At 42.3% G+C, this 15,501-nt stretch overlaps 1 protein-coding gene across 1 annotated transcript; it reads left to right on the top strand.

Annotated features, from left to right (window-relative positions):
• The first annotated feature begins 7,465 nt into the window (after positions 1–7,465).
• Positions 7,466–9,502, top strand: LOC129861226 (dual specificity protein phosphatase 13-like). The gene is made up of 3 exons (XM_055932456.1): positions 7,466–8,067; positions 8,396–8,613; positions 9,034–9,502. Exons 1-3 carry the CDS (start codon positions 7,913–7,915, stop codon positions 9,237–9,239), a joined length of 579 nt encoding a protein of 192 aa, XP_055788431.1. The 5' UTR covers positions 7,466–7,912; the 3' UTR covers positions 9,240–9,502.
• The last annotated feature ends 5,999 nt before the right edge of the window (positions 9,503–15,501 follow it).

The following is a 15,501-nucleotide window of genomic DNA, read 5'->3' as shown; positions in this document are numbered from 1 at the left end:
AATGATGAGAGAGATATAGTCTCTAGAGACGTTTAAACCAGGTGATGTCATTGCACATGTAGGAGGTGGAACAACATGGTTGGTTAAGGTGTATTGAGCAGGGCTAGAGCAGGGCTCTACAGTGAAATAAGACAGTAATCACTAACCAGGACAGTAATGGACGAGTCATATTGATATTAGAGAGAGGCATGCGTAGCCACGTGATCATATGGGTCCAGTGAGTGGTTGGGATGGCTGGGGACACGGCGATTCAGACAGTTAGCAGGCCGGGGCTAACAAGCTAGCAGTTAGTAGGCCGGGGCTAACAAGCTAGCAGTTAGAAGACTGGGGTTAGCAAGCAAGCAGTTAGCAGACCGGGGCTAGCAAGCTAGCAGTTAGCAGACCGGGGCTAGCAAGCTAGCGGTTAGCAGACCGAGGCTGGCAAGTTAGCAGAAGGGCCTTTGGGGGACGTTGCGATGGAGGAAAGTCTGTTTTTGCCTTCTCGTGCGGTGACGTCGACAGACAAGTCGTGGATTTGTAGGGTTCCAAGTAACTCTAGATAGCTAGCAGGCCGCGGTTAGCAGAATGGGCGTTCAGCGGACGTCGCGCGTGAGGGGCCTGTTGGAATTCTCGGGCAGATTATGTCGGTATTCCTGTCGTAAAGGATCGGTGGGGTTCCGTGCCCCATACCGGCAGTAGAATGGGTCCGGATATTGTAGCCCAGGAGTGGGATTCGGTGGTAGCCCAGGAGCCCTAGCTGGGCTAGCTTCAGGCTAATTGGTGCTAGCTCCGGGATGGAAACGCTAGCCAGGAGTAGTCACCCGGGATTGCACTTAGCTAGTTGCGAAGATCCAGATGAAAAGGTTCAGAGTTTGCGGTAGGAATCTGGGGATATGGAGAGAAAAATAGGTCCGCTATGCTCTGGTTTAAGTCACGTTGTACGAACTGGCGAGAGCTTTCTGAGCTAAAGGTTAGCTGATGACGCTAGCAGTGGTTTGTTGACTGATAGCTGGTAGTTAGTTAGCTGGCTAGCTTCAGTTGATGGATTCCAGATCTGAAGTAAATATAAATACTTTAGAAGAAAAAAAACAGATCCACGCCACATTGGGTGAGGCGGGTTGCAGGAGAGTATTTAGAAGTTGAGGTTTAGGATATTTTGAAAAGATATGCGAAGAAAAAGATATATACAAGGGACACGACAGGACAAAGACGTCTGATTGCTACGCCATCTTGGGAAACATATGTAGCCTTTATAAGAATTCTACAGGACCTTTAGGGCCACCATCTGGCCAACAGGTGACATTTTATGAAATAGAAAAGCTCCCAAGCTAACTCCGAGGTCAAAACAAACAAATAGTGACATCAGAAATTCAAATAATTTTTTCCCAAATAATTTTTTTCTACTTACAATCATCTTATCAAGGCAAAAGCCAACGTGTAAACTCCAATGATGCTGACCACCCCTTGAGACTATTCTATTGACCGAGTTCGGGAAACCCTGCTCTAGACCACTGATTGGCCAGGTCATCCTCCTCATGGAGATGACATCATGTTCTATGAGGAAATAGCAAGCCTTTTTTGAAATGGTCTGTTTGAGATTCAAGTTTGAGGTGGGGATTTTCTCCAATTTATGCTTTGGCCACAAATACAAGTATAGGACTAGTCAACAACATTTTTGGGATATGAGTAGACAGAATATGAACTTTTAAAAGTGAGATTTTCACTGGACCATTGCTTAACATGCTGACCAGACCACCTGCAATGTGTGTGTGAGCGTTGCAAAATACATTTACACATACATATTATTCACTCATTTCATCCAAACTGCTCACGGCCTCTGCATAGCCAGGCGCTAAAATAGAACTTGGTTCTATTTTAGATGCTTTGTGCGCTACAAGTCCCACCTCTTCCATCTACTCATTGTTTTTTACAAGCATATACCTACTTCGGTGAAAACGAACAAGGTCCACACTCCAGTCCAGTTGGTGGTGGTAATGCACCTTAAAGTTGGTTGCCAACTGCCATATAAAATCCACCGAAGAACAAGAATGAACGAGGAGAGATAAATCAAAGAAAATAAACACCTTTTATCTGTGGATTAATTGTCAGAGTATAGAACGCACAATTTTGTGTGACTCAAAATGGGTCAAAATTCTACGAAGAAAAGTAAAAAAGTATCATATGCATATCAGGCAAAATAACAACTCATGTTTATCTCCCAGGACAAATTAGCTAGCTAAATGTCCATGAATGTTTTATATGTGTACAAATACAAACATGTCATGCAACAACTTCAAAGATTTGACTGAGTTACAGTTCATATAAGGAAATCAGTCAATTGAAATAAATTCATTAGGCCCTAATCTATGAATTTCATATCACTGAGAATTCAGATATGCATCTGTTGGTCACAGTTCACTTTTTTTTTAAATAGTAGGGGCGTGGATCAGAAAACCCGTCTGTATCTGGTGTAACCACCATTTGCCTCATGCAGCGCGACACATCACCTTCCCTCAGTTGATCAGGTTGCAGTCTTTGAAACGTTCTCCCACTCCTCTTCAATGGGTATGAAGTTGCTGGATATTGGCGGGAAATGGAACACACTGTCGTACACGTCGATCGAGAGCATCCCAAACATATGTCTGTTGAGTATGCAGGCCATGGAAAAACTTGGACATTTTCATCTTCCAGGAATTGTGTACAGATCTCTGCAACATTTGATTTATTTTATTTTTTATATACCTTTATTTAACTAGGCAAGTCAATTAAGAACAACTTCTTATTTACAATGACGGCCTACCAAAAGGCAAAAGGCCTCCTGCGGGGACGGGGGCTGGGATAAATAAATCAAATATAAATATAGGACAAAACACACATCACAACAAGAGAGACAACACAACACTACATGAAGAGAGACCCAAGACAACAACATAGCAAGGCAGCAACACATGACAACACAGCATGGTAGAAACACAACATGACAACAACATGGTAGCAACACAACATGGTAGCAGCACAAAACATGATACAAACATTATTGGGCACAGACAACAGCACAAAGGGCAAGAAGGTAGAGGCAACAATACATCAAGCAAAGCAGCCACAACTGTCAGAAGAGATTGAGATGAAACTGTCCAGTTTGAGTGTTTGTTGCAGCTCGTTCCAGTCGCTAGCTGCAGCGAAAAGACAAGTGACCCAGGGATGTGTGTGCTTTGGGGACCTTTAACAGAATGTGACTGGCAGAACGGGTGTTGTATGTGGAGGATGAGGGCAGCAGTAGATATCTCAGATAAGGGGGAGTGAGGCCTAAGAGGGTTTTATAAATAAGCATCAACCAGTGGGTCTTGCGATGGGTATATAGCGATGACCAGTTTACAGAAGAGTACAGAGTGCGGTGATGTGTCCTATAAGGAGCATTGGTGGAAAATCTGATGGCCGAATGACAAAGAGCATCTAGCCGCTCGAGAGCACCCTTACCTGCCGATCTATAAATTACCTCTCCGTATTCTAGCATGGGTAGGATGGTCATCTGAATCAGGTTTAGTTTGGCAGCTGGGGTGAAAGAGGAGCGATTACGATAGAGGAAACCAAGTCTAGATTTAACTTTAACCTGCAGCTTTGATATGTGCTAAGAGAAGGACAGTGTTCCATCTAGCCATACTCCCAAGTACTCTTAACCCTTAGACGTAGTAATCACACCTGTGGGGAGAGGGGCATTCTTCTTACCAAACCACATGACCTTTGTTTTAGAGGTGATCAGAACAAGGTTAAAGGTAGAGAAAGCTTGTTGGACACTAATAAAGTTTTGTTGTAGAGCATTTAACACAAAATCACAAAAATCACAAACATTTTTTGGGGTCAAGTTTCAGGAGCTCCTTTAGCACCTCGGACTCAACAACTGCCTGCAGGGAGAACATTTGTATCGGGGCAGGGGAAAAAGAGGGAGCAGCATCGGGATAGTTGCATTAGAAGGGGTGGGAGATGAGGAAATGGTAGATGAGCAAGGAGGCATGGCTGAGTCAAATAGGAATCCTGACTTAATGAAGTGTGATTAAAGAGCTCAGCCATGTGCTTCTTGTCAGTAACAACCACATCATCAACATCGGCAGCTGTGAGGAGGAGGGTTTATTCTCCAGGTCTGTAACCATTTTCCAGAACTTCTTGGGGTTAGACCCACAGAGAGAGAACTGCTCCTTAAAGTAACTAACTTTGGCCTTCCGGATAGCCTGAGTGCACTTATTTCTCATTTGCCTGAACGAGAGACAGTCAGCCTGAGTCTGTGTGTGCCGAGCCTTTCGCCAAATGCAATTCTTGAGGTGGAGTAACTTTGCAAGATCACGGTCGAACCAGGGGTTGAACCTGTTTTTAATTCAAATTTTCTTTATGGGGGCGTGTTCGTTAACAATACCACTGAAAATATCAAAAAAGAAGGTCCAAGCGTCTTCGACAGAGAGGATCAAGCTGATTCTATACCATTTTACAGAGGCCAGTTCATGAAGGAAGGCTTGCTCATTAAAGTTTTTTGCAAGCGTCTAAGACAAACTGGACACGTTGTTTCACTTAGCAGCCATTACGAACACAGGCTGTAAAACAGTGATCACTAAGGTCATCCCAGAAAAGGACAATAGCACCCAGCAACAGTCAACAAAGAGCTATTTGAAAGTTTAATACCAGCAAATACAATTGTTTGGGGACAGACTTGGTGGAGACAACTGAGCACTGAAGGTGATCCTTGGTAAAGATTGCCACTCCCCCACCTTTGGAAGATCTGTCTTGCTGAAAAAGGTTATAACCAGAAAGGTTAACATCAGTATTCAAAACACTCTTCCTTAACCACGTCTTAGTAATGACCAACACATCTGGATTGGAGCTGTGAACCCACACTTTCAATTGATCCATTTTAGGTAATAAGCTTCTAGTGTTAACATGCAGAAAACCCAGGCTTTACGAGAGCAGAAATCAGTGAAGCAGATATCAGAGCACAAGTCAGAATTGGGGCTAGCAACACTAGATGGGCCAGGGTGTACATGCACATTTCCAGATATCATCAGCAGTAATACAACCAAGGCACGGCATAGGACTCTGCAGTACTGATTTATGACATCTGAATGTGCATCAGATGGCAACAAGATCATATTGTACAGCAATTCCATCAGGTAACATGAATATAAAGCCAGCGAGAGATGGTTAGAATGGGATGGGAGGCCAAATGTCTGTGTAACCAATAGAGAGTCAGAGTCCCGAGTGTGGGAACAAACATAGTCTGTCCCACGGTTGGGTAAAGAAAGTGCGTAGTCAACAAAGCATGCAGGAGTCATGAGGCAAATAGCAAAATAGCAAAATGCACAAGAAAAAAACAAAAATATATAACGACTTGGGACTAGCCAAGTTCAGAGTCACTCGCCCCAACAATGCCTGTGTGATGGAGGTGAGTGAAGGAGGGGGGGGGGGGGGGGGGGGGGGGGTGCTTGGTAGCCTTCGCAAGCTTGGTAGCCTTGGCATTCAGTCCTTATAAAGTAAAATATATAATTGTAAGGTATTTTTCTTCTTGGCTTTTGAAAGTAAAAAATTGCTTCAGGCTAAGCATTACTGACTCAGTTCCAGGTTGGATGATGTTTTTAGGTTTCTGTTTGTTTGCCAGAGCATTTGCTGTATAGTTTGGGAATAATAATCCATGGGTGTAGGAAGCATTCCTGGTAATTCCGTCCAAAATCAGGTTGTAGGTTTGGAGTTTTGATTTGGAGTGAAGGTTATGTTGTTTCAGGTAGCATCCTGTATATGTCCATGCCAAAAAATCTAAGTTTATCTAACTCTAAATCTATCTATTTTTTTTTAAACATGCTGAAACATGAGGTGATGGCGGAGGATGAATGGCACTCCTCTGTTCTTATCCTCCTAGATCTATCCACTGCCTTCGACACCATGAACCATCAGATCCTCCTCTCCACCCTCTCAGGGCTGGTCATCTCGGGCTTGCACACTCTTGGATTGCATCCTACCTGGCAAGCCGCTCCTACCAGGTGACGAGGAGAGGATCTGTGTCTGCACCACGGCTCTGTGTCCGCCAGGGCTCGGTTCTAGGCCCTCTCCTATTCTCTCTATACACCAAGTCCCTCGGCTCCGTCATATCCTCACATGGTCTCTACTATCATTGCTATGCGGATGACACTCAACTACTTTTCACCTTCCCTCAGTGGTGACACGCATCTCTGCGTGCCTAGCAGATATCTTAACTTGGACGTCTGCCGACCGCCTCAAGCTCAACAAGACGGAACTGCTCTTCCTCCCAGGGAAGGCCTGCCTGCTCAAATACCTCTCCATTACGGTTGACTACTCCACAGTGTCTCCCTACCAGAGTTCAAAGAACCTTGGCGTGACCCTGGACAAAAACCCTGTCGTTCTCTGCAAATATCAAAGTAGTGACCTGGTCCTGCAGGTTCATGCTCTCCAACATCCTTAGAGTACGAGCCTACCTCACACAAGAAGCGGCGCAGGTCCTAATCCAGGCACTTGTCCTCTCCGGTCTGGACTACTGCAACTCAATGTTGGCTGGGCTCCCAACTTGTGCCATCAAACCCCTGCAATTTATCCAGAACGCTGCAACCCCCGTTTTTCAACCTTCCCAAGTTATCACGTCACCCCACTCCTCCGCAGACTCCACTGGCTTCCAGTCGAAGCTCGCATCCACTACAAGACCATGGTCCTTACCTACGGAACAGCAAGAGGAACTGCCCCTCCCTACCTTCAGGCTATGCTCAAACCCTACACCCCAACCCTCTGTTCTGCCACCTCAGGTCTCTTGGCCCTCCCACCCTTACAGGAGGACATCTCCCACTCAGCCCAGTCCAAGCTTTTCTCTGTCCTGGCACCCCAATGGTCGATACAGCCTATGGAAACTTGGAATCACTCATGTCTTGAATGCTGCCCATAGGAGGCAGCACTGCCTATGGAGCCATGTTTTATACAGGTCAACAGTGGACTACCATGGAGTGCCTGCTGATGATTCACCATCTTTTGACATTTCACCGTATTTCTATTCCTCTGCCGATTACATCCAAGATGCACTAAACACAGCACACCTCTCCATTATAAAAGGGCTTGACATTCACCTTTCAAGCCACTCATCCTTCTAATATAACCTGTAGGACAGATTTCTAACTGTCCGAAAGCTCAAGTTACCAGATATATATTTTTTGTAAACACCATTGTCCAAATCGGTGACTGAACATTGTGTTGTATTGTGTTGTATGATGCAAGAAACCACTTTACAAAATACAATTAATTATTATCATTGTTATTACCATACAGAGAATCAGACAGAAATGCAGGCTACCCTCTGCCTACTGGCCTCTTTGCATATTCAAACCTGTCTCAAAATACAACACTGCCTCTTTAAGACAAAAAAATATCCTTACCTACCGTGCATATCAACGAAGCCTAGAAATGGAACTAGGAAGCAATCACCCCCACATTGCTGACCAAAATAAGCTATAACTTGGTTAATAACTTGCTAACTAGCAAATAATCAAGAAATGTGCACACGTGGTGGCTACTGTACACGTGGCTCTGCGCTCTGAAAGACCGATTGTCAGAGTAATTATCCTCCTATGCACAATACCTACCACGACTCGATCTTGTAAAGTTCGATTTGTTTTGTTGCATTGAAAGGAACTGATATTATGTTGATTCGATCACAGTTCCCATATTTTAAGAGAAACGTTGATAACTTTATGGCAAGATAGTGTAAACTAATGGGGCAACTCTAGTGAAGTTCATTCTGCGTCTCTGTTGGCTGGCAATTCTTCTGTGTGTAAGAGGAGCTGCGTGCCTTGCACGCACAGTTAGAGGGAACATTGGACTCAGGCAAGTCATACCATTGATATGATAGCGTTGTAGGAAATTATGTCCATTGTCCAGCACTGAGAGGACAGTCATGTCCAAGGTTTCAACAACAACAACTGTTCAGGAAGGATGTGGTTCCTCCTCTGACACTCCATCTGTGAAGGACTTGGTGAAGATTCTCTTTGGTGGCAAAAGATTTGGCAACCCAGTGGATGAGGTTTGGACTAACCTTTTCATTGGGGACCTGTAAGTCATGCAGTATTATTCCTTCACAAATTGCCCTTCACAATCTAACTGAATTGCATGTGAATAATACTCTTATTTGTAGCTTAGTTGGTAGAGCATGGGCTTGCAAAGACAGTATAGTGGGTTCGATTTCTGGGACCACCCACATGTAAAATAATGTATGCATGCATGATTGTAAGCCACTTTGGATAAAAGACTCTGGTAAATTACATTTTATTATTACACAGCTTATTGCAATTATTTTACAATGTTTCTCTCAATGTTTACAAGGGATTTCGGAAGAACATACTATGAAAGAAATATATGAGATTCAGTTTTTGTTCTGCAGGTCTGTAGCCAATGATCGATACAGCATATGGAAGCTTGGAATCACTCATGTCCTGAATGCTGCCCATGGGAGGCAGCACTGCCTAGGGAGCCACGCTTTCTACGGGTCAACAGTGGACTACCATGGAGTGCCTGCTGACGATTCACCATCTTTTGACATTTCACTGTATTTCTATTCCTCTGCCGATTACATCCAAGATGCACTAAACACAGCAGACGGTAGGCAAGCATAGCCATCCCATTTAGTATTTTACAGTCATTAGATTTTGCATATAAGGCCGGTTTCACAAACACAGATTAAACCTAGTCTTGGACTCAAAGGCCATCTTAATCTGTCTCTCGGAAAACTGGCCCATAAAATATGTCTCACAATATCAGTTTTACGCCAAAATGTAAGCCTTTCTGTAGACCCTGTTAATTAAATAATCAGATCTATGCAGAAATAGAATTCTCCTTTTCCTTTATTTTCCTAGATAGTCACCTGTGGAAGTATCCTGGTGAAGGAATGTTTTTTGATCAGATGGACCACTTTAATTAATACTTTGAAGTGCTATCTTCTGGGAATACAATGTACAGCTTGCTGTATATGTTTTTACCCAAATACATTTAATTAAACTATTTTTTTCCCCTCGTCCACAGCCAGGATCCTGGTCCACTGTGCTGTAGGTGTGAGTAGGTCTGCTTCTCTGGTGCTGGCCTACTTGATGATCCATCACCACTACTCCTTGCTAGATGCCATCACAAAGGTCAAAGAGCACAGGTGGATCTTTCCAAATACAGGATTCCTAAAACAACTCAGAGCGTTGGATAACAAACTGCACACAAAGAAACAGGAGAAGAAGTGAATATGAAGACAGGTCAACATTATACTACAATATTCAATGAGACACTTAAAGTCAACCCTTTTAAACTGATGAAATGTCAATTTCTTAATAAGCTCTGTCTGCACAAGGCAATTAGATTTCTGATTTTGACTACATGTTGATGCACTTTTCACTGGAAATAAAATAGTTTGGCTTTTTAATATATTATATTTGACTGATTTACAATAAATAGGCAGCACTGTGTCACAAATGTCTTTCTGTTCCTGCCAACACTCTACTGTATACTGTAGAAAACATCTGCACTTCAACATTTGTCCATAATGATGTGTAAAATGATCAGTGCTTAATCTCTGTTTGTAATTTATTGAATTAAGATTCTCAGTGTGAGTCCCAAATGGCACCCTATTCCCTATATACTGCCATACTTTTTATCAGGGCCCATATGGCTCTGGTCAAAAGTGGTGCCCATTTGGGACGCACACCAATTTACAGAGGAGGAACTTTTTGAAGCAATTAAATATAGTTGAAGTCAGAGGTTTACATACACTTAGGTTGGAGTCATTAAAACATGTTTTCCAACCACTCCACAAATGTGTTAACAAACTATGGTTTTGGCAAGTCGGTTAGGACATCTACTTTGTGCATGACACAAGTCATTTTTCCAACAATTGTTTACAGACAGATTATTTCACTTATAATTCACTGTATCACAATTCCAGTGGGTCAGAAGTTTACATACACCAAGTGGACTGTGCCTTTAAACAGCTTGGAAAATTCCAGAAAATTATGTAATGGCTTTAGAATCGTCTGATAGGCTAATTGACATCATTTGAGTCAATTGGAGGTGTACCTGTGGATCTATTTCAAGGCCTACCTTTAAACTCAGTGCCTCTTTGCTTGACATCATTGGAAAATCAAAAGAAATACGCTAAGACCTCAGAAAAAAATTGTAGACCACAAGTCTGGTTCATCCTTGGGAGCAATTTCCAAACGCCTGAATGTACCACGTTCATCTGTATAAACAATAGTGCGCAAGTATAAACACCATGAGACCAGGCAGCCGTCATACCGCTCAGGAAGGAGACGTGTTCTGTCTCCTAGAGATGAACGTACTTCGATACGAAAAGTGCAAATGAATCACGGAACAACAGCAAAGGACCTTGTGAAGATGCTGGAGGAAACAGGTACAAAAGTATCTATACCCACAGTAAAACGAGTCCTATATCGACATAACCCGAAAGGCCGCTCAGCAAGAAGGAAGCCACTGTTTAAAAACCGCAATAAAAAAGCCAGACTACAGTTTGCAACTGCACATGGGGACAAAGATCGTACTTTTTGGAGAAATGTCCACTGGTCTGATGAAACAAAAATAGAACTGTTTGGCCATAATGACCATCATTATGTTTGGAGGAAAAAGGGGGAGGCTTGCAAGCTGAAGAACACCATCCCAACCATCAAGCCCGGGGGTGGCAGCATCATGTTGTGGGGATGCTTTGCTGCAGGAGGGACTGGTGCACTTCACAAAATAGATGGCTTCATGAGGAAGGAGAATTATGTGGATATATTGAATCAACATCTCAAGACATCAGTCAGGAAGTTAAAGCTTGGTCGCAAATGGGTCTTCCAAATGGACAATGACTCCAAGCATACTTCCAAAGTTGTGGCAAAATGGCTTAAGGACAACAGAGTCAAGTTATTGGAGTGGCCATCCCAAAGCCCTGATCTCAATCCCATAGAAAATTTGTGGGCAATACTGAAAAAGCGTGTGAGGCCTACAAACCTGACTCAGTTACAGCAGCTCTGTCAGGAGGAATGAGCCAAAATTCACCCAACTTATTGTGGGAAGCTTGTGAAAGGCTACCCAAAACTTTTGACTGAAGCTAAAGAATTTAAGGGCAATGTTACCAAATACAAATTGAGTGTATGTAAACTTCTGACCCACTGGGAATGTGATGAAATAAATAAAAGCTTAAATAAATAATTCTCTACTATTATTCTGACATTTCACATTCTTAAAATAAAGTGGTGATCCTAACTGACCTAAGACAGGGAATTTTTACTAGGATTAAATGTAAGGAATTTTGGAAAACTGAGTTTAAATATATTTGGCTAAGGTGTATGTACACTTCTGACTTCAACTGTATTCTCAGTCTAGAAAAACACCAGGGCTTGATGGTATACCAGTAGTGTTATATCAGACCTTTGTTTTACTCCTATAAAAGTGGTAGACTTTCAGGTAGTCAACAAGAATGTCTGATTTCATTACTACTGAAACAGGATCCATGTGGTAAGTATAAAGATCCCGTCCATTTAAAAAAATTGGAGGCCTCTTACACTTCAATGTTGTGATGCCAAAATTCTGGTGAAATGCATAGCACATAGAATAAAAAAGGGTTTACCAGATATTGTTCATTCTGATCAGATAGATTTTTTTACATGGATGATGTATTGGAGATAATATAAGACAATTACTTGAAACAATTGAACATTATGAAACATCAAAGATACCAGGCTTGGTCTTCATAGCAGATTTTGAAAAGGCATTTGATAAAGTACGACTAGAATGTATGTATAAATGCCTGGATTACATTAATTTCAGTGAATCGCTTATACAATGGGTTAAAGTTATGTACAGCAACCCCAGGGGTAAAATAGTAAATAATGGTTACTTCTCAGAAAGTAGTGAGCTTTTAAGAGGAATAAAACAAGACAGTCCGTTGTCTCCATATCTATTTATTATGGCCAATGAAATGCTAGCTAGTAAAATTAGATCCAATAAGAACATCAAGGGGTTAGAAATCCAGGGGATAAAAACAAAAGTGTCAATGTATGCTGATGACTCAAGTTTTTTCTTGAGTGGGCAATCTGGATCCCTGCACATTCTCATTGAAGATCTTGATCAAGTGTACCTTATTTCGTATTGAATCGTTAAAAGACAGTGTTTACACTACCTTGTAGTTAACCAATATAATGGGCAGATAGTAAAGTAGACATACTTGGTGTAACGGTCCTGACCTGTTTTCTGTTGTTTTTGTATGTGTTTATGGTCAGGGCGTGTGTTTTGGGTGGGCAGTCTATGTTTTCTGTTTCTATGTTGGTTTTGGGTTGCCTGGTATGGCTCTTAATTAGAGGCAGGTGGTTTGCGTTTTCCTCTAATTAAGAGTCATATTTAGGTAGGGTGTTCTCACTGTTTGTTTGTGGGTGATTGTCTCTCGTGTCGTCGATGTATGTACCATACGGGACTGTTTGGTTGTTCGTGCGTTTTGATGTAGTCTGTTCCTGTCCGTGAGTTTACGTTTAGTGATGTAAGTTTATGTTCAGGTTTCGTCTACGTCGTTTTCTTGTTTTGTAATTTTGTAAAAGTGTTTGTTTTCGTGTGCCGTCGTTACGAAATAAAAGATGGCTTATTTCCCAAATGCTGCGTATTGGTCCACTGATCCTTCTCTCCTCTCCTCGTCCGAGGATGAGGAGAACGACAGCCCTTACACTTGGTATTCACATCTCAAACATTAATGAATTTACCACAATCAATTTCAATAGAATGTTTGCAAAAATAGATACGATTCTGCAACCTTGGAGAGGTGTCTATTCATGCAAAAATAACATTGATTAACTCTTTAGTCTTATCACAGTTTACTTACTAATGGCGCTGCCTACTCCAGACAACTCGTTTTTTGTGTCATGAGCAAAGAATATTTCATTTTATTTGGAATGTGAAGCCAGACTAAATTTAACGTGCCTATTTATTTAATGAATATGAGTTTGGGGGGGCTAAAATTGTTAGATATTAAAGCTTTAAACTCCTCACTAAAAGCTTTACTCATACATAAATTATACTTAAACCCTAAATGGTTCTCCAGTAGTTTATTAAGAAAGGCTAATCTTTTGTTCAAAAATTGCCCTTTTGCCTTCATATAGATTACAACTTCTCATTTCCGACTAATTGAAAATGAAATTTTGTTTAAAGTATCGCCCTTTTTTAAACAAGCCATACAAAGCTGGTTACAATTTCAGTTTTATCCTCCAGAAAAGATAGAACAAATATTACAACAAATGGGTGATGGATGGGTGAAAAAAAAGATCCGCATGCCAAGAGTCGGCTGCCACTCACCATTGTTTCCGTAAAACGCTAGAGAAATTGAATCACTCAAATTAATAGACAGAGCTAGTTTTAAGCACGTTGTGAGGCTATACACTCTTTGTTAACATTTACTATGTTTTCAAACATAGGAGTAAAACAAGTTATATTTTGGATAATACAGTTAAACTAAGCTCACGAGGCATTTAGAAGTTATATTCGTCAATAATCATTAATACTACATTGGATATCTTTACAGGCAGACTAATAAAGATAACTTCCACGTGCATCATGTCTTTTAGAACTACATCTGGATTTGTCAAAATGACCTCAACCCAGTCCCACAGTACATGAGCCTGTCCTTGGAAAGCACATTAAATAGTTATACATTAACTACTTCCAAAAGTCTTACCTTGCAGAATGACACTGGCTCCTCTCAGAGAGCCTCTTCACCAGAGGACTGGCAGTATGGGATTTATGTGACAGCCAGGCAGCCTCTCTCTCTGCAAAGGGACCTTAAATGAGCAAAGGCAATGAATTGTGGTCCCTATATTTAGCTCTCTGACAGGAATAGAAATGCCACAAGTTGAGACGGGCAGTCATGTATGATATTAATAAGACGGAAGCCTCTCACTAATCTCTCTCCATCACATTGTTTTCTCTGCTCTTCTCATCTTCTCACTTCTCTCCAGGGAAGGTTCTTGTGCTTGTATTATGCGTATGAGCAGATCGTCTACCTTAGTGTTGGCGTACCTCACGTTGTATCATCACATCTCTCTCCATCGTGCACTTTCGAAAGTAGTCCAGAAGAGAGCCATTTACCCTAACAGGAACTTCCTGACATTGCTGCTGGACCTAGATCTGATATCTGTAGAGATGAGAAGTTCAGACATTTCTGGAATTGTTTTGGTGCGCAGAAGGCCCAACTTGAATCTTGGGATTGCCCCTTTCACAGCTCCAATAGTTCACGCTTTGTGGGCTACGCACCTTTTTTCCCCACGCTGCATATGTCGGCTCAATCAGAAATTACCTTTCAATTTCAAGTAAGCTATAATGCGGATCTACAGCTGATTGGATTGAATCACAGCCTAAGTAATAAACCTTGTCCAAGACAAAATAGTACTGAGCTGGACTATGTTAAGAACTATCATCAGTCAATTCATACCAACACGAAACAACAACCAGATGGTAGGCAACATCCACCACACTGACCCTCAACACGGGAACCCCTCAGGGGTATGTGCTTAGTCTCCTCCTGTACTCCCTGTTCACCCACGACTGCGTGGCTGCGCATGACTCCAACACCATCATTAAGTTTGCAGATGACACAACGGTGGTAGGCCTGATCACCGATAACGATTAGACAACCTACAGGGAGGAGGTCAGAGACCTGATAGTGGGGTGCCAGGACAACAACTTCTCCCTCAACGTCAGCTAGATAAAGGAGCTGATCGTGGACAACAAGAAACAGAGGGCCGAGCATGCCCCCATCCACATCGACAGGACTATTGTGTATCAGGTCGAGAGCTTCAACTTCCTCTGTGTCCACATCACTAAGGAACTATCATGGTCCACACATCAAAACAGTCCTGAAGAGCGCACAACAATGGCTCTTCCCCTTAAGGAGGCTGAAAAGATTTGCCGTGGGCCCTCAGATCCTCAAAAAATTACACAGCTACACCATTGAGAGCATCTTGACTGACTGCATCATCGCTTGGTATGGCCACTGCTAGGCATCCAACTGCAAGGGCGCTACAGAGAGTAGTGCGTATGGCCCAGTACATCACTGGGGCCGAGCTCCCTGCCATCCAGGACCTCTATACCAGGCGGTGTCAGTGGAAGACCCTACAAATTGTCAAAGACTCCAGCCACCCAAGTCATAGACTGTTCTCTTTGCTACCGCACGGCAAGCGGTACTAATGCAAGTCCGGAACAAACAGGACCTTGAACAGCTTCTACCCCCAAGCTATAAGACTGCTAAATACTTAGTTAAATAGTTATCCAATAGCTACCCGGAATATCTGCATTGACCCTTTTTGCACTAACTCTTTTTAACTCATTAAATACGCTGCTGCTACTGTTTTATCTATCCTGTTGCCGAGTCACTTTATCCCTACCTATTAGTACATACAGTATCTATGTCAATTACCTCCTACCCCTGCACATCAACTCGGTACTGGTACCCCATGTATATAGCCAAGTTAT

This window comes from Salvelinus fontinalis, chromosome 1 (assembly GCF_029448725.1).
Source record: "Salvelinus fontinalis isolate EN_2023a chromosome 1, ASM2944872v1, whole genome shotgun sequence".
Lineage (NCBI taxonomy): Eukaryota > Metazoa > Chordata > Actinopteri > Salmoniformes > Salmonidae > Salvelinus > Salvelinus fontinalis.
Note: the sequence above shows the minus strand (reverse complement) of the source record. Positions and strands in the feature narration are given on the sequence as shown.

Coding starts and splice junctions, on each gene's coding strand:
- LOC129861226 (XM_055932456.1), top strand. CDS start 7,913: ATGTCCAAGGTTTCAACAACAACAACTGTTCAGGAAGGATGTGGTTCC. Junction 8,068..8,395: donor AACCTTTTCATTGGGGACCT/GTAAGTCATGCA, acceptor TTTGTTCTGCAG/GTCTGTAGCCAATGATCGAT. Junction 8,614..9,033: donor TGCACTAAACACAGCAGACG/GTAGGCAAGCAT, acceptor CCTCGTCCACAG/CCAGGATCCTGGTCCACTGT.